This window comes from Boleophthalmus pectinirostris, unplaced genomic scaffold (genome assembly GCF_026225935.1).
Source record: "Boleophthalmus pectinirostris isolate CB_2022bp ecotype Guang Dong unplaced genomic scaffold, ASM2622593v1 HiC_scaffold_7, whole genome shotgun sequence".
Classification (NCBI taxonomy): Eukaryota; Metazoa; Chordata; class Actinopteri; order Gobiiformes; family Gobiidae; genus Boleophthalmus; species Boleophthalmus pectinirostris.
Window position 1 is genome coordinate 8981220 of NW_026571473.1, and position 20547 is coordinate 9001766.

At 37.5% G+C, this 20547-nt stretch overlaps 1 protein-coding gene across 2 annotated transcripts in view; it reads left to right on the top strand.

Annotated features, from left to right (window-relative positions):
• Positions 1–20547, top strand: part of pde4ba (phosphodiesterase 4B, cAMP-specific a) — a 371390-nt gene that overhangs the window by 206411 nt on the left and 144432 nt on the right. For both annotated transcript variants that reach the window (XM_055164841.1, XM_055164842.1), the window contains exon 5: positions 9273–9325. In XM_055164841.1, coding sequence (XP_055020816.1) covers positions 9273–9325 — 53 coding nt within the window. The remainder of the gene's footprint in view (positions 1–9272; positions 9326–20547) is intronic.

Sequence of the window (20547 nt, forward strand, 5' to 3'; positions counted from 1 at the left end):
AGGCCTTATAATGTGTAGAGTGGCTCTGCAGTCCCTTTCACTTGAATTTCAAAACATCCTTTACACAAACCGAGAAATAGTGTGTTGAGCAACAATATACAAGGATGTGGTTAACTCTTATTAGCATTATGCGGTTATGAAATTACTGCAATTCATAACTTACTGGAATCAAATAAAAAAAATATTCAATTTCTCAATAACAACTTGCTTCAATCTGATGTCTGTTGTGGCTCAGGCTATTTCAGAGCTCATTACTCATATATTTGATACGAATTATTGGAATAAATTAGTGACCGCCGTGTCGTATTTCCACATCTAAATTCCAGACACCTTCTCTAGAATCATTAAGAAATATTTCAGCCCTGGAATTGCCAAACTTTATGAACTGAAAGTAAAAGGTTAACTTGAAAACTACTGCCTCATGACATCACAAGGTGGAACAGAGCATTTTGAGCTTCGGAGCTGCAGACAGATGAATAATAAAGGATTAATCAAACGTGTGAATGAAATAAAACACAACTCCAGGTTTGTTTCTGAGGAGTTAACAACATGATAACATGGTTTAAAGAGTCGATTCTTTGTAATATAGAACATTTAAAGTGGCACTATGTTGCATTTCCGGTGGGAGGTGTCTGCCGCCATGGAAACGTTATGTTCCGCAGTATCGTATTAAACATATCTAACATGCATTCATTCAAATATAGGTTTTTATTGTTCAAATATACCTTGAAAAACATGCATTTTTACATTGAGTGAAGCCAAATCTCAGCAGACTGCGTCACCTGCTTGTCTCCATGGAGATTGATATGTTTAATGATATACTGTGGAACATTCTATACAAAGCAATGAACTCTAGAGACACGCAGGACTAACCTTCGTCCAGAAAAGCCACAAGTTTAACTCATTTAAACACTACATGTTTTATTCAAGAACATGTTATGAAATACAACACCAATGGAATAGTCTTTTTAACTTATTGTCCCCAAACACACCACGGATGCGGCCATGCGATTGGGTAATACCTGTTGCCATGGCAGCAGTGATGGGGGCTGCGTATTAGCGTTATGTTCCCGCGGTTACAGTAATGGTGAGGTAAGGAGTGTGTAATCCTATGTGTCACTGCTGAGTCCATACAAATCAATAGCAGCCTGTCTGTAATGTCATTCAGACCAGTACTGCGTCCACATGTCAATGCATTTGGACTAAAGGACAAGAGACTGGGAGTCACACGGGCTGGGGAAGGGGGTGGGTGTTCAATCTTTCTTCTGCCTTCTGCCTGACAAGAGATTTTCAATAAATACATTAAAAAAGCTCTGGTCATATTCCAAAAATGATGTCATCGGGCTTTAAAGGTCCTAGTGATAGTTTGCAGTGACCATGATCATGCTGGGGTTGCTACATGTATCTCTATAGTAGAATGTTCAGTAGTTGCTACGGTGACAAGATTTAAGATGGTCTGAAAACTCAAGGAAATAATAATAAAGAATAATAAAGGTCAGATTAAAGTCTAACTTGAGTAACAGAGCTTCAGACAGAGCAGTGTCTACAGTTAGTATCACACAAAAACAAACCTGGAGTTGTGTTTCAATCACACATTTTTGAGTCATCTTTCATTACCTCCGCCAAGGAGGTTATGTTTTTGCCGGCGTTTGTCTGTTTGTTTGTTTGTTTGTTTGTCTGTTAGCAACATAACTCAAAAAGTTATGGACCGATTTTGATGAAATTTTCAGGATTTGTTGGAAATGTGAAAAGGAAGAACTGATTTCATTTTGGGGGTGATCCGGAAGAAATCCTGGATTCTGGATCACTTTGAAATTTTAGTTAACATTGTGGTAAATGGGGCCAAAAATTTAGTTTCTCAATATCTCGGTTAATTATTGACCAAACCCCATGAAATTTGACTCAGGGATGGACAATGGGATCCTCTTTCATATTCCAAAGGCTGATCCGGATCTGATCCAGAAGACTGATTTTATCGCAATTTATATAAAAAATGGGGGTAGTCCTTGGCGGAGGTCTGCGCTCTCTGAGTGCTTTTCTAGTTATTAGTGTGTCTATCTCCAAAGTTCCCAAGCAGGTTTGCAGTTTTGAGTTTTTAAAGCAGGGGCTGAAATAACAAAAATAATCTTGGCTCAATTTTAGCAGGCCTTTTTGGTAAATAAGAGACTAGAGCCTTCTTTTTATTCTTAGTTAGGTTATATACACTCTTATTGGGGTACACAGCTAAAACTGGAGGGTCAAAATTTCAGGGTAAAATATTTCAGAGTTGTTTTTAACACAGAAAGTGTTATTTTAACTATGTAAAGTTAAATGGGGGTTTGAGTTGGGGTTATTTGCCAGAGTTGATATGGTTGAAGTTAATTCAACTTCACTTAGTGTTAATGTAGCACCTCACACCCACCACTTCAAACTCCTGCAAGAGAAGACCAGTTTGAACCAGTTTTGTTCATAATTTCTTCCTAAATGAACTAAAATAAAATGTAAAAATAAAACGCCTCTGTGTGTTGTTTAGCTAAATCAGGATAACTCTACAAAGTGTTATCCGATTACTCTCAAAGCATTAATATAACTCTTGATTTGAGGGTTAAACCAGAACTTTGGTCCAGTGTTTCTTAAATGTTACATTAACTCTAGAACAGCTTAGACTCATTTAAACCCTGAGAAAATGTTCAAATTGATTCATGCTCTTTACAATATTGGAGCATTGTAATAGATCGTGTCTGTCTTGTATGTTTGATGTGCACATCTCTCCATGCCCGTTGGTATAAAGACTTTTTGGATAAAATTTCTATGGAGCAGCTGCTCAGCTGTTGGACACAAAAAACAAACACACTGTTGACCTGTGGACTGTGGCAAAACCCCATCTGGACAAAGCACAGTAAAATAAGAACATCATACCTTTTGGACAATGTCAAAATATATGTGTATGTAAATGCTTGTATAATGTGACGTACCTGTAGGTGCATTTTGGGGTTGCCAAGAACAAATGAACGAAAGATATGGGAAGGGAATAGAACATATGTATATGTATATGTATATGTATATGTATATGTATATGTATATGTATATGTATATGTATTTGTATATGTATATGAATGGAAATTTGATTTGACCGCCCCCCCATAATTTAATTTGTTTTATATACATTCACAAGAGGTCTATGTAGCTTTCATATGATAAATCAATTAATATTTAATCTAGGCCTAGTATTTAAACCAGGCATGTCCAAACTACGGCCCATGGGCCAAATATGGCCCTTGGACAAATTTTTTTTGGCCTTCAGGCTTCCAGGCGAATTGGCCCAAATTACCTTACATCAATTAAAAATGTACTTTTTACTGCAAGTTTTTTGAAAATTTACTTTGATAACGTGAATATTGAATATTTAGTGTGTGGTTTTGAGGATCATAGCATGAATAAAATCTGATGGCTCATTCTAACATTTTAAATCATGCACAAATTGCAATTATTCACTGTATTGAGCTCCAGTCTTCGGCCCTTGATCGGCCCTCTGCTTCATCTGTGTTTACATATGTGGCCCTTAATGAAAAATGTTCGGACACCCCTGATTTCAACCATTTAAAGCCACAGTGTGTAACCTTTTAACCAAAAATAGACTAGAAAATTGTTGTTATTTTTATTCCACTGAAAAACTTGAAAAACATTTTTACTGTGAGTGTATGTGCACCTCCACAAATCTGAGTCTTACTTGACCTGGTGGAGGGTCTGTCTTCGTGCTTGTTTCCATGGGAATTATGTTCTTGGACTAATAATATTCCATAGTATGGCATTAAACACATTCATCATGATGGAGAATGTTCTGAAGTATGATTTTAACTCTCTTTTCCATGGAATCATAAAGTTACACCCTGTATCTTTAAGAACACCGTTAACACCACAGGAAAACCGGTGCTTTCATCTGTCCAGTCATATTTCACATTGGATTGATTGAATCTGATTGAAGCTTCTTTTTCAACCTAACATCTGATAAAGTGAAAGTAGGTCACTGCCATGTGCTCTTTGTTCTCGGCGAATCTTTAACATACGCGTGGAGATGTAAGGGCGTTCACGTCCAGAGGTAGTGATCGTCTGAAGCCCGTGTGACCTGTATCTGTACCACCAGACACTATTCACCCTCACGCAGACGCCAGGCCTGTACTGTTAATGGATTAAGCTCCTCGCATGAGCGTCCCTCAAAAGAAACTGCTCGATAAAAGCTATAGGGAACAAAGCTGAGTTTCTCTCCCATGTGGCGTCTATAGTCTGTACAACATGACTCATGATCACGTCAACTTTAACACTCTGTACAGTAGCTCACACCTCACACATCTCCCAGTCTGAGTGATAGGAACAAGACTAAAGATTCACTTGTTAATTAGATGACGTACTTTAATATATAAGCTTTGTACTTGGCAACACGCTCGTAAAGCTTCAGTGTGCCTTGAAGGGCAGTTAGTCTCAGACTTACAGCATTTCCAGTCATTTTTAGGTTTTAAAAGTGCACTCATATAACATTTTTGATGGAAAGTCCAACACTCGCTTGTCTAATTTGGAGATGTTATTGCTTTGTATGATCAGTGTTGGGGAGTAACAGATTACATGTACCAGAGTTACGTAATCAGAGTACAAATTATGAGTAACTGTATTCAGTTACAGTTACTGTTTCAATGAGTGGTAATTGGATTACAGTTACTTTGTTGAAATAAATGGATTTTGAAATGTATTTTCCTGTTTTCACATTTTGGGCTATATCCCCCTTCTTTTTTTTTTTCCGGGAATTACACTCATTGCCGGGAAACTAAACCAGGTCTAAACTAGATCTAAATAGATCTAAACCAGGACTAAACCATGCTGTGTGGACGTGTCTCTTCCTCTTCTATTAATAATATTTTTAATACAGTTAAGTAAAGTCTGGGCTTTTCTTTTTCTTTTAGCAGACAAAACATCTTGTGTGAAGATTTCCTCGTCTTTGCGTCTCTACAGCAAATCAAGTAATCCAAAGTATTCAGATTACGTTACTCACTTTAAGTAACTTAATGGATTATGTTACAAACTACATTTTGGTGTGTGTAATCTGTAATCTGTAGGGGAATACATTTTTAAAGTCACCTTCCCAACACTGTGTATGGCTTTAAACTTAATTGTTCCAAATGTATTCAGTTTATTCATTTATTGCTAGGGATGTAACGATATCCAAATCTGTCGGTGCGATATTATCACGATATGCATCTCACAGAATGTTATTTATTGCAATACTTTGGAGAGGCTGATAGAACTGTAGATGGAACACTTTTTTGTTTTTAACAGAGGTGGGACTAAGTCGTTGTTTTGTAAGTCTCAAGTAAGTCTCAAGACTTTAACCTCAAGTCTGAGTCAAGTCCCAAGTCAAAGACAAGAAATTCAAAGTCGAGTCCTGAGTCACTGGCCCATAAGTCCAAGTCAAGTCCAAGTCGTCTGCTTTGAGCTTCAAGTCATTTCAAGTCTTTGTATGAATTGTAAGCTAAATGGCCCTTAATACTGTTGCACATTTTTCCTTTTTAAATGTCAAGATCTTAGTGTGAATCATTACGGTCAAAACAGAAAGAATTCAGATTTAAAAGAGCTTAATAACAGTTATTTTGTGGTGTAGTCTGCACTGAAATGGAAGGATCATGTTCTATGTACGTAGTTCCCTCTGTTTTACTGTATTGTACTGTATAATACTGTAGTACATTTGAGGATACCATATTACAGTACTTCAGTTACATCCAAAGTAAGAAATAGAAAAGTGAGTCATGTTCTTGTTCCTGTAAAATTCAGCACCACATTTATAAACTGTAACGAGAAAAGTATTTTCTAAAAACATATATTTTTTAGAAGAAGCAACAAGTCTTCTCAAGTCACAGGGCTAAAGTCCCAAGTCAAGTCCCAAGTCAATGACCTTCAAGTCCAAGTCGAGTCCCAAGTCTCAGTCAGTTTTATCAAGTCAAATTTCATGTCCTAAAAATAGTGACTCAAGTCTGACTCGAGTCCAAGTCACGCCTTGCAAGTCCCTACCTCTGGTTTGTAAAACAAGATTTCGGTGTCAGTTATTTCTGTCATAATCCCAAGAATTCAAGTAAAAAACAGATTTCTTCATGTTGTCTGCACTTAAATGAATCATGGGATGTGTAGTGTTTATAAGCTGTTCCTACTATAAAACCGTGCATTTAAACAAAGGGACTTGTGATTCGATATATTGTGACAGCCCACGATATTACTCTGAGACTTTTGACGATGCGATAGCACGATATTTCAGTTATTGTTACATCCGTATTCATTGCTAATAAATACTTGCTAAAAATGTGCAGTGGGATCATCTTCCCACAGAACTGACTTGTAGCTTGTGTTGCACCTTTGAAATGAACGACAAGACTTGCGTTCATTTTAGCTTTAGGCAACTTTTTTCTGCCTCTTTTCAACAACAACAAAACAATGCACTCTCCCCATACACCCTTGAGTCTCACATTCTTAAAGTAACAGTAAAGTAAAGATCCTGTTATTACATAGATACAATGGAATGATAAAATAAAAACTACTATCAATCAAGTATTTATATCAAATGAAAATGTGTTTTTTTCACCTACCATATTTTACAGATGATTAGGCTTTTTTCACAAATAAACCACACCAGACTTTAAATGAAACACAACAGTTGGATGGGTCAGTGGGACTTTGTTTGACCGGTTCACTGTGACTCTGGGCTTTGTTCAGTTGTGGCGTGTAGGGAGGGTGCTGTCTGGGACCAACGGATTGTCGGCGTGTTCGCAGTGACTCAGTTGTTCAGTTGTGTGTAGAAGTGGCACATTGGACTCGCTTTTTCGGTTCCGTTCCTCGTCCACGTGGAGTGATGAGTGTGGCTGCGGGTGTTTTTCGCTGCACGGTCGCTGTCTGCTCTGTGTGTGTTTGCGTGCGCTGCTGGTGGTGCGGCTTTGTAGTTTACTGAAGTCGTGTTGGGACACCCGAGTGGATTCATGTATGGGGCGCTCTGGATTGCAGGGTGCGCAGTCGTTTTTTGATGGAGTTAGAGGCTTAAGAGTGCGTCTAATACCCCGGAAAATACGATAGTTAAATTAAATATGAATTTAGTGTTATGAATTTTAACAAAAATATTGCATTTTAATTTTCAGGGGACTACACTTGGTCTGATGCTTTCACTGATTTTGAGAACATTTCTGTAGAGAAAAAGTGAGATAGTGAGCCATTAATCAGCTATATATATATATATATATATATATATATATATATATATATATATATATATATATATATATATATATATACACATATATATATATATACATATATATATATATATATATATATACATATATATATATATATATATATATATATATATATATATATATATGTTTTTTTTATATGTTAATAAATAATGTACTTTTTTTTTTTTACTTTTGGGTCCGGTCAAGTGGTAACGGAGGGAAACGGGCAGATTTTTTGACATTCAAATGTCTCTTATTCAGAAACTAGAGGCACTATTGAAATAAGTAAAGTATCAGAATGTAGGAAAGAGTTACACTCCAACAGGGTCAAGTTAAACCTGTGATATTCTTCTCTCCGGTAACGGAGGGAATGAAATATGCAGCACTTTTTGGGCAATAAATCCAAACAGTGATAACTCTTGGTTCTCACTTACATATCCTTAACAAACTGGTTTGAATATTTGCTTCATATAGTTTTCTACCATATGGTACAAGATTAGGTTGAAAAACCTCTTACTTTTTGAGTCATGAGATTTTTTATTAAGAAAGGTCATGGTAACGGAGGGAAAAGTAACGGAGGGAAAATTGTGCAAACAAGTAGAAGGTGCAGGATTTTGCATCATTTGTCGCTTTTTTCTTCTGAATATTTTAATATTACTTCAAAATGAAAGGAAACTATTTCTATAAAATATGTCAGTCCTTCCAAGCAAATTTTTATAATTTTATATACATTTTTTGGGGAAAAATCATGTACCTTCATCAACAGTTCAAAGATGGAATAACACAAGATATGATGAAATACATCCATTTATTTACATGATTTGCAGGTCTTTGAAATTTGGGAAATAATTTTTGTTCCATGTTTCATACATGGAACAAAAATTGTAACTGTAACTTTAGAACCAAAAATGGTACAGAAAAAAGGTCAACAGTTTCTTAAACTAGAGTACATATGTATCTGCTGAATACATTTTTATATTAGATACATTAACTTGAATTTTTGGCCTTGTTTACTTCTGCTCGACCGAGCCCTTTTGTTTAGGCTTTCTATTATGATTGTATACTGACTGAACGATTGAGATTGAATCAGAAATCTATGCATGTACACTGTGTTTTATTTGTAATAGTGTCATTACGTTTTATGTTTACTTAAAATGAAAATGATCAAATCAGAGAATACACTCAGTATGCACTAATTATATGTTTATGAGTCAGCTTTTAATTGTATTTCATATAAAAATGATGTTACATTTCTAATTAACAGGCATTCAAGCCCCAGGAAGCTGACAACTGTGCAATGCCCAAAACATGCTACATAGGTCTCCATAAACAGTTGATAGTCATGGTCAGTTAAATACAATCAATTCAATCATTGTGTCCTTAGGCAAGACACTTCACCCACATTGCCTAGTATGAAAGTGGTGTGTGTGTGAGTGCTGGTGGTGGTCGGAGGGACCGATGGCGCCGAGTGGCATGGCAGCTGCGCCTCTGTCAGTGAGCCCCAGGGCAGCTGTGGCTACAATAGTAGCTTACCATCATCAGGGTTTAGAGTGAATGAATAATGCTGTATGAATGAATGCTGAATGAATAGTGCTGAATAATGCTGTGTAAAGCGTCTTTGGGGACAGAAAATGTCTGTGAAAGCGCTATATAAATAAAGACTTACTTACTTACTTACTTACTTACAATGCAACAACAACAACAACAACAACAACAACAACTACTACTACTACTACTACTACTACTACTACTACTACTACTACTACTACTACTACTACTACTACTACTACTACTACTACTACTACTACTACTACTACTACTACTACTACTACTACTACTACTACTACTACTACTACTACTACTACTACTACTACTACTACTACTACTACTACTACTAGTACTACAATTACATTCACAACTATTGTGACAACTTTTTCTTTTGCTGACATAATGTATTCTGCTTTTGATGATAAGAAGCATTTATGTATGGTTTAACTCACCCGTCTTCTGTCTTTTTGTTTCTCTCAGGAGGTCTCCGGCCGCCACCACCCAGCCCCCCATCACCAGAGTCTGCCTCCCAGGTAAGACCCCCTCCCCCTCCCCCTTCCCCCGCTATACGTGTCCGACTTATGGACCGCTACGTGACAATATAGACTTCCTTACCCCCTTTCTCTCCGCTTAAATGAGTGTACGTGCTGATTTCCACTGTTTTCCTCCGGCCTCCCCGCACACGCCTGCTCTGGGTCCAGACCGGGCTGTCATTGAGATCGTTAGGCCCGCTCACACACAATTGGAAGAATAGTCGGGAGGTTTAGACTGGCTGTAAATGCGTTGTGTTGAGGCAAAGATAACAGACCGGCTTTTTCCGCCATATTTCATCACTTGAGAGATGAAGGAGCTGGTGCAGGAGGTGTGCGGTCAGCAGGGGGCAGTGTTTGCAGATGAGACAGAAGAAGATTGCAGTTTGTTGATGTATATGGTGAGATACTCTAAGTCTGTATTGGTGTTTTGAGGGCAGTGCTTGTTTTGTATGGGTTGAATTTTGTAGTAAACAAGAGTCTCGTTGCATTTTTATATGGATTATATGTGTATTTGGTGAAATGTTGTTAAGATTGTCAAAGTTTACAAGGGAGATAAGTCCAGTTTTAAGTTTATTTGTTTGCATAAATGTCTCTAAACTCAAATTAAAGAGGGAATATTATGCAGAATCGACTTTTTGGAGCTTTCCACCATGTTCCTTCTTCAAAAACATACCTGAAGAAGTTTTAGGTGTCATCCATGCATGTTTGAGTAATTTAGCGATCTCTCCTGGACTCTATTCAAACCCTTCTTACACTTCTTAGTAAAAGTTTTGAGCAAATGTTGCGTTTTCAGAACAATAAAAGGTAACATGGTGATCTAAATATGTCGTGTTAGCAATTAATAATACAAAAGAAACAGAAACCACACACCAAAATTCTTGTAGAGGTGCAAATGCAAGAAGCAGTAAAATAAAAGTGAAAAAATGCAGAGCACATTCAGATGGCCAAAAAAAAAAAGCCTTCTTCAGATATTTTTGTTGCTTTGGACCACAGTACATAAAGGCTTTTTTTTTTTTTTTTTTTAAATTTGCGAAATGTTATTAAAAAAAAAAAAAAAAAAAAAAAAAAAAGCCTATGGACATCGGCCATCTGAGTCTGCATTTTTTCCCTTTTAGCAATTAATAATACCCCGTAGAAGTGTAGTAGCCCTCTTTAACAAATATCTCTAATTATGCATTTATGTATTTGTAAATGCCTTTCATATTTTAACTTTTTGACTGATGAGTATAAAGCATCGCAGCATTAGATTTAGAGATTTTAATTTATTGTCATTGTACAAAATACAATGAAACTTTTAGCAGTAAAAATGAATAAATTAAACACATTCTCATATCCAAACCAATAAAAAAGAAAAGTAAGCATGTGTGAGTGAGGGTTCTCAGTCATTTAAATTGAAAATAAAATGGTTTAAAAAATTATTTATGAAGCAAAATCAAATTAACTGAGGAGTGAAAATTGTACATTTCCACAGTTAATGTTCTCTTTATATGTGTAGCACTTTGAAAACGGTTTTGTTTTTAAAATGTGCTATATAAATAAAGTCGATTTGGATTTGGACAGTATACATAATTCCATGATTAAATCCATTTCGAAGTCCACTTATAATCGAAAATGTGGTGGTTTTATAGCTCAAAACTACCTAGAAAAACTTGTATTCTGACTGTGAGAGGGGTTACTTCTCCACAGATCTGACCTGTAACTTGGTCTGGTTTGGCCTCCATGAAAATAGAAAGGTTTAATGCTGTGAAACATTCGAAGCAATAATATTTCCATGGAGAAAAACATTTGACGGACCCTCCATCAGAAAAGTTACACAACACACCTTTAAGAATTCACTGTGGACCTTTGCCTAAAATGCTCCAACAAACCTCTCCATCTTGCATTTATTTGAATTATTTTAAACCCATGTACTTGTAGGTCCACTTAAAAATGTGGTCTTAACTTCTCTGAACTGTTTGTGACTCAAATGTTCCTCAACTAAAAAATATCTCGATAACCCTTGAATAATGTTCGTACTGTGAGTGGGCTGGCCTCTTCACATACTTGACCTTTAACTTGACCGAGTGGCATCACTTGCTTGTCTCCACAGAGGTAACCGTAAATGACCAAAAATGACACAATTTTGTTTAGTTGGAAGATGCTATTCGACATTTTCAGTAAAGCTGTGACCCCATTCATTATTGTGTGTTGTGGTGTGGTCCAGTAGTAGTACACACGCACAAACACGCTGGGGTTTCATGCTCTTTAGAAACATTACATTGACTTACTTTCATTTCCTGAGATGTAAATCTGCCTATAACTTATTTGAACCCATATCTGAACTTTAAATTATGATGCAAAAAATACAAAATGGACTCTTGTGAGATTTAAGCCATGTTATAATTTTGTTACTTCCTCAAAAACATCCCTGGAGTTGGCTTTTGTTTCATTCACAGATGTTTGAGTCTGTCTACATCTCCAAAGCTTAAAATGCTCAGTTCCACCTTATAATGTCATTCAGTGGCAGTTTTCAAGCAACATTATAACACAGATTAGAAAAAGTGTAATTTACAGTGGCGGAGTTAGCAGTTTGGGGGTCATAGGTGAACTTGAGTATGGGGCCCTCACTATAATGCACAGGGTTTTTTTTTTTTTTGTATTATTATTATTTTTATTTTTTAAAATTTTGTTTATTTTTTGGGTATTTTTTGGCATATACATTGTCTGTTTTTTTGTGTGTTTTTTTTTCACCCCATCTTTATCCGAGTCTGATGTGTCTTATTAGTTCATTCGCCTACTAGATAACCAGAGCTGAAAGTAGTTTTATTTTATTCTTTTTTTTTGCTAGTACAATAAAATTTTAGTTTATATCCATCACATTCGATTATGATTATGCTACGATTATGTTCAAATCAGGGTGAAGCTGACTAGTCCATTCTAACGCGATTCTTGAGTTGACAATCAGATAATATTTTGATGGTGTTTTCTTATTTAAAAAGTAAACCACTCTCATTTAATGTCATACTGAGAGAAAATCAAATCCTCTGAGGCCTTGGCCATTAGCTGCACTGAGGACAGTTGGCTGGGGCCCCTCCAGGTTCAAGGGCCCCAATCGGCCGTCTCCTGTTGCCTAATGGTATCACCGCCTCTGTACGGGCCCTTTAAACCTTGTTGTTGATCTTATAACAAGTCAGAACCGCACGCTTTGACAAAACTTTACAAAAAAACGAATAGATCTGGAACCATATTCTGTCTCCTTGATTTCAGTGGGCGTGATTGACAGGCGGATTAACCAATCCGAGAGGCGCATGGCCGTTTGCGTCAAACAAACCTGGTGATTTACATAGCGATAAAGAAAAAAAAAAACAGGGGATGGAGAAACAGCATGAATTTCCAGAATCAACTATCGAAGCACCAAACTTGCATTTATCTCAGGTAAATATTCTACATAAATATTGTTCTGAATGATACGAGAATTTTCTTCTGTATTTGAGGGACACGTGTTACAAATGAGCTTCTGTGGTTAGGACAGAGATGCTAGATGCTTCTGGAACTGAAGATAACATAGTAGGGACTGGGTGATCAGGCAGATAACTCCACGCACACACACGTACACATACATGCACACACACACACGCATGCACACACACAGAGGCAGATGACACAGAGTGAAACTGGGCCTGAACCTCAGTAACCTCCTTTTATCTGCTCGGAGCTCTAAAGAGTAAAACAACATCTGAGCGCTTCACTGTGACAATGTGTGAGTCAGAGCCAAACCACAGACCTTTTCGAAAACTACTCAACCCTAAACAAGGCTGCTCTGGTGCTCGTTTTCTCAGAACCGTCTCACAAACAAGTCCTCGTGCAGCTTTCTTTAGGGCACAGGTTGAAGTGCATTGAACAGTTTTGGATAGTTGCACAGAAACGTATGTCTACTCTTTAAGATGGAGACGTTATTGCTTCGTCGAGAATGTTCCACAGTGTAGATTAAACTGGGAGACGAGCAGGTTACAGCACTACGCTACATTACAGTTCAGATCTGTGGAGAGTCACCCCTATTCACAGAAGGCTCAATGTATTTTTGAGCAATAGAAACACCCATAATGAATAAACTCTAGACTAATAATATGTTTAAAGTTATATTTTTATTTTTATACCGCATTTAAAGGATTGATTCAGAGTAATTTTAACCGAGGATCCTTTGCACTATAACCTCTACATTTCATTTGTAGTCAACTGCTCTTGGATAATCCAGGGGTCTCCAACGTTATTCCTCCAGTGAGCTACTTTTACAAAACAAAACTGCCAGAGAGCTACCTGTTTTAATAGTCATAAAAGAAACTGACCCTAACCCTATAGGCGAGTTTCATTGTTGACAAAAGTGCACGTTGCATGCTGGGAAATATTTTGGTCGGCGGCAAGAAACACTAATTCAGTAAGGTGGACAGAGTGAGAAAGCACGTAAAGGGAATCTGTCCACTCTAACGGCATAACTTAAGTATCGATGGACGCCAAATCACCCTTTTCAACCCCTACAAAGCATGGACAAAAGCAAATTTCTGGTTTGAATCGCCAACTACCAGGCCGAGCATCCACTTACAGATATTTACAATTACTTGGTGGAAAGTCCTGGGCAATTCACAGCAGAAAAGATGAAAGCAAACGAGAGTCTTGATGCGTTCAAATACTTCATCTCTAGAAAAATTGGTGAAGTGTAAGAGCCTCTGTGAGCCTTAGATGCAGAACAGTTAGAAGCTTATAAAACATAAACCATTATCCATTTATCGGTGCACCATATTAGTCATCAACAACTAGCATTTACATTTACACAATACATAGAATTCAAAAATCACTTAGTGAGCTACGTAGAAGTAGGTGGAGGGCTACTGGTAGCTCCCGAGCTACAGGTTGGAGACCCCTGGGATAATCGGTTGGGTGTAATTGCCTGACTGCATTTTTCACTTTTATTTTACTGTTCCTTGCATTTGCATCTCTACAAGAACCTTGGTGTGTGTTTCCTGTTTCATTTGGGTGTAACTGATGACCAAATTGTGAGAATTGAAATAAATTCTGATGCAAATTGATGATAAAGGAAATGTGGGAACATAGGGCCTAATTTTGGAAAGAAGAAAAAAAAAATCTTAGAAATGAGGGAACATAGGGCTGAGGGAACATAGGCACGCTTCCCCCTGAAACATTCCAGGCAAAGCAATAACATCACAACACATGGAGACAAGCAGGTAGCGGACCCTCCACTAGAAACGTTACGCAGTGCACCTTTGATTTTCTGAAATGTTCCACTGTATTCCAACATACTATCTTGGATTTATTCTACTGCTCAAATGTACCTTTAAAGACATGTTTTCTTTTGTGCGTGAGATCGCCACCCCAAAGATCTGACCTATAACTAGGCCTGATGTTGTCTCTTGCTATTTCAATGGAGATAGATGTGTTTTATGCCGGACTGTGGAACATTCTATGCAAATGAATAACATGTCAAAGGGACAGTCCAGAATTTTGGACATAGGGTCTCATTTCCTAGTGAGCCAGAGTGTTGGAGACGTGTCGAGACACTTTTTAAAATATTCTATCCAGTCCTTGTATTTGGAGAGGTCACTGGTGCTAGGCTAGTGCATGTCAATGGCCATAGTTAGCCTGCTGCTAAAAACAGTCTTACCCACTCCACAAAACACCCGAAGCAAAACTATTGTGTATAATATCTGTCTTGATAGAATCATTGTAGAAGTAAAACCAACCTTGCTCTTGAAGGATTTATGTCTGAGCAGCAGCAGTGAGTTGTATTTCCTGATAGAAAGCTTGGCCTATCTTACCGGCAAAGTAAAAATTCCGCTGCTGAGAAAATAGTCCCTCAACATGTGTAAATTCATGCGATGCAAGGTTAGTTTTATTTCAAACATTCTATCAACACAGACATTCACATCGAACAACAGTCTGGTGTAATAATAGATTTCCTTGGGTGTTTTGTGGAGTGGGTAAGACCGTTTTTAGTGGCAGGCTAACTATGGCCATTGACATGCACTAGCCTAGCACCATCGACCTCTGCAAATACAAGGACTGGATGGAATATTTTAAAAAGTGTCTCCACACGTCTCCAACACTCTGGCTCACTAGGAAATGAGGTCCTATGTCCAAAATTACGGACTGTCCCTTTAATGGAGACAAGCAGGTGGCAGACTCTTCGCTGGAGAAGTTACTTAGTGCCACTTTAACCAGGATAGAAAACGTATTGAAATTTAAAAAGCTTCCAATATAAAGTCATGACAAATCACACACACACACAGAATGTATATTTTCCACAGTCGCATGGTGGTTTATCTTATATTTACAGTTAGAGGTTGTGGGTTTGATTTTTAAGCCAACCACATGCCCCCCTCTCTGACTTGTTGCACCACAGACCATACACATAGAGCCTGTACACACAAAAACACATGCTGTTGTGTTTTGTTGTACGCACACATGTTTGATCTCTACTTCCTCCATTCTCTTGTTGTGTCCTTGGGCAAAACACTGCATGTGCACATTGGTATATGTGTCAGTGCTTCCTTACAGAGGTGCAAATGTGCTAAATGGACCTTTTATTTCTAAGTACTTGCCCCACATTTGCATTCGTCATCAAATTGTAATCTATGGTCTGTATGCGTAATCGATAGAATAGGCTACTGTTATCTGCTTTTCACATTTCAAATCACTCTTTGCTATTTCCTAGCAACTGAAGCCTCAAGAGATTTGACAGATAGTTCAAAAATATCTTGAATTTTAACAGAACTTTCCTCATTAAAGGGTCACACGTTTTTTGTTTTTTTTGTTTTGTTTTTAAATGTTATAATGTTTCTTCAAACAGACCTGGAGTTGTGTTTTGTTTCATTCACACATTAAAACACAAATCCTGCTTATTTAGGCAGAGTTTTTCTCTCAAACAGAAAACACTCATGTAATGTGGTAATATAAGTACTCCACTGTGTTTTTAAACTTCATAGACCTTCACTGGGTGAATTCAGCTCAGTAATGGACTCTAGCGACTAGGTCAGGAATCGGAATACTCTAGATGGTTTGCAAGAACCTCAGAAGTTGTAGACCACGTGCTTGCCAATCAGAGAAGAGCTGTGAAGCCATGACGTCAAACTCAAGCGCCTGGGTCCCTTTTGTAGTACAGCACAAGAGTAAACAAATCGGTCGAGATGGATGTAGACGAAGATAGACATTCTTTGTTGGCAATGACTGATCGAGGATTTAACTACGGGACAAAGAGAATGTTTGGTGAAATTTATCAAGGGGAAAGATGTTATTGCCCTTCTTCCTATGGAATTTGCCGCATTACATCCGTCATGACCAAATAGCAGCGATTGGTTAAACTAAAAAAAAAGTACCCGCCTACCGTCGAGCAAATGAATCCTAATGCTGCGAGGTCAGATGGTTTCCGTGAAGTGAAACAGGAAAACAGGAATCAGGCTAGAAAACTGGGCGTGGGAAGTTGTAATCGCATCTTTTCAAACGTCTTCCTGGTTTGCGACGTAAGCATGAATAGAGCCTACTGCCAATCTCTACTGAACAAAAGATAAAATGTTGCTGTTAACTTGAAAACTATCGCTTCGTGACATCACAAGGTGGAACAGACAGACTAATAATGCAGCGTTACTCAAACATGTGCAAATGAAACAAAACACAACTCCAGGAATGTTTTTAAGGAGGTAACAACATTACAACATGGCTTAAAGCTCACAAGAATCAATTTTGTGTAATATAGCACCTTTACAGACATATATTATAAGTTATATTTAAAACTTGGATCATGCATTTTTATTTGAAATTGCTCTGTGTAACTTTTTGGTGGAGTCCGTCACCTGCAGTTTATTGCTTTATGTCGTATTTATTTAATTACAGGTTGTTGTTTTTTATTGCTTTATAATACCTTGGTAATACCTTGCACAACTGGCTTTCCATAGATCTGACTTTTAACTTGACCTGTTGATGCCATCTGTCTGGCTCCATAGAAATAAGTTAGTTTAATGTCATACTAGGAGAAAACAATGCCTTCTTTATATAAAAACACACCACGAAAAGTTACACAACGCATCTTTACACTGTCCTTTCATAGCTTACCGCTGTTTACACTGTTTTGAACTTTTTGCTGTTCCTCTATTCTGTTAAATTGCTGATTGCGCAGTGCTAAACATGTGCTCTGTGAAAATAATGTAGTGATAGAGGAAGCTGCAGAGCTGTCATGGTGCTTCATGTAGTGAGTGTGCAGGGGAGGAGGGGGCGCTGTGGTTTTCATGTACGTCATTGGGCCGTGTGTGGGGCTGAGGCTGCTTCCTGTCAGTGCACAAACTCAGCTCTGACTTCCTCTTGTAGACCGCAGATCGTCAGGTGCCCCCTCCGCTCCATGTGTCACTGGGTTTGCTATTTAAAACAGCTCTTGACAAAGTAACGCATGGTTGGCAATGATAATAAATGAGAAGTTCTATATGCAAATGACGGCAAAATACAGTTTAGCAGTACAGCTAGGTTCTTATTTAGTTTTAAATGAATGTTTAAAGGTCCTGTATTCTGCAAAACTAACTCTTGTGAGCTTTAAGCCACGGTATAATGCCGTTACCTCCTAAAAACAGACCTGGAGTTGTGTTTTGTTTCATTCACATGTTTGCGTAATCCTTTATTTTTAGTCTGTCTACATCTGCAAAGCTCAAAATGCTCTGTAGTTTTCAAGTTGACGCTTATGTCAGCAGAGATTGGCAATTCCAGCACCGAAATCACCCAAATGAATCAAGTGAAGATGTATGGAGTTTAAAAACACAGTGGACTTCCTGCATTACCACATGACATGACAAGGTGAACAGAGTGTTTTCAGTTTGAGAGAAGAACACGTCCCCCATCTGTTTTATTACTGTACATACTCAAAGGAACTCTGGTCAAATCTACAAACACAAAACATGCCTCAGATTTCATTTGGACTGCTAAAGAATAATCTTCCATCACAAAGAATATAAAATTGAATACTTAATGAACCTGTGCATTCTGTTGAGAAAATGTCATATCCATAAATCCAAATTCTCCAATTCCAGACCCCTTTTAAAATCCTCGACATTAAGAATTATCTTCAAACACTAAACTGTATTTCTAACATTAAATCTATCAAAACAGTATTACAGAAGAACTGGGATTTTATTTTTAACCACTTCCTTTTTTTGTATTGATTCTTTGTATGTATTATCGGCCTCAGTTTAAGTTTACATGTATGTCAATTTATTTAAGATAAACAATAACAAAACACAAGTCCAAGCTCTGCCAAAACTACCACAGGAAAAAAGAACAAGATGGTGAACTTGAAAACATGGAGTGTCCAGAACAGTGTCCAGACTTAAACCCCATCGAGTTCTGCAACAAACTTGAGAAGAACTTTCTGAAGAGTATTTGATTTCTATTGGAAAAAGAACGACCCATGAGTGTGTTCAGCTGTTATATGTACCAAAGGTGGACACTTTCATGAATCAAAAGTTTAGAATAGGTTTCAACAGTGAACAGCAAAAAACTGGAAAAAGTGTAGTGTTCTAAAACTTTTGACCGGTAGTGTAAATGTGTATGTAGCAGAGGTGGGACCAAGTCGTTGTTTTGCGAGTCTGAAGTAAGTCTCAAGTCTTTGACCTCAAATCCAAGTTAAAGAGAGTCAAGTCCAAGTCGAGTCTCAAGTCACTGGCCCATAAGTCCAAGTCAAGTCCAAGTCATTTGCTTTAAGCTTCAAGTAATTTCAAGTCAAAGTACCAAATACTGCTTTGGTTTTTGCAATTTATGTGACTTTTAAACTAAATTGTAAAAAGTCATGGTATATTTATATGTGAGTATTTATATAAGAGTTATAGAAATGCAAGTTTTTCCTTTTTAAATGTTTTAACAAGATCTTTGTGTGAGCCATAACTTTCAGAATAGAAACAATAAAGTCTTTAAAGCGCCAAAAAATATGATTATGTCATGGACTGCACTGAAATGGATGGATCATGTTCTGTGTAGTTCCCTCTGTTTTACTGTATTGTACTGCATATACAGTAGTACATTTGAGGATATAATATCACAGTACTTCAATTACATCCAAAGTAGAAAATAAAGAAGTGGGAGGGACATGTCCACAAGTCCACACCACATATATCCCTCCACTCTGCCAATCTGTCATAACTGTGAAGTGGACTCTGCATCGATGCAACAACAATCTCATCTGCACTTTATACTCGATCTACCTTTGCTGTTTTGTCACGATGCTGTGTTACTGTAATAATAATAATCATTAAAAAAGTTTGAGAGAAGAACTCAACCTAACTATGCAGAGTTTGTGTGTTAAACAACATGATATTATTATTATTGCATGTATGTACTCTCCATAGAGATGACCTGTGACTTGGCCTGGAGGCACCACCTGCTTGTTTAAATAGACAGAAAGACAGAGAATAGCTGCATGCGTATAACCAGATGAGTAACACCACTGTATCTCATGCATGACTGACACTCAACAATATCATGTGATTTCACACTGCACCAGGCCAATGCTCTCTGTATAATTAAAGGCCTATATCACGCAAAACTGACTCTTATGAGCTTTAAGCCATGTTAGAATGTTGTTACGTCCTCAAAAACAGACCTGGAATTGTGTTTTGTTTCAATCACGCATGTTTGAGTAATCTTTTATTATAACTCTGTTTTTATCCCCAAAGCTCAAAATACCCTGTTCCACCTTGTCATGTTATGAAGCGGTAGATTTCAAGTTAACGGCCACTTTTTATTTTTAGATCAGTAGAAATTGACGGTTGTAGGGCTGAAATGATCAAAATGAATCGAGTGAAGGTGCAAAAACACAGTGGAGCACAAGGGGAAAGAGTGTGTTTTACGTTAGAGAGAAAAATATGCAGGGTTTGTGTGTTAAACGTGTTAAAAATGAAACCAAAAAACGCAACTCCACGTGATGAGGAAACAACATTATAACACAAAATATCGTAACGTGGCTCCTAACTTTTTACATTTAAGATTCTAAGAAGCGAGCTGCATTTTTACCTGCAGGAAATACTGTACGAAACGAATCTGAAATGATTGAAAGCTGTCTCGAGTTCATTGCGTAACATTTTTGGTGCTTGCAACATTGTGCTTTGGGTCACAGTGTTAGCAAAATGGTTCTGTGATTGTTGGCAGTAGATTTGAAAAGGCCTGTTTGCAGCTGCAGACTCATTTCGTACGTGCAC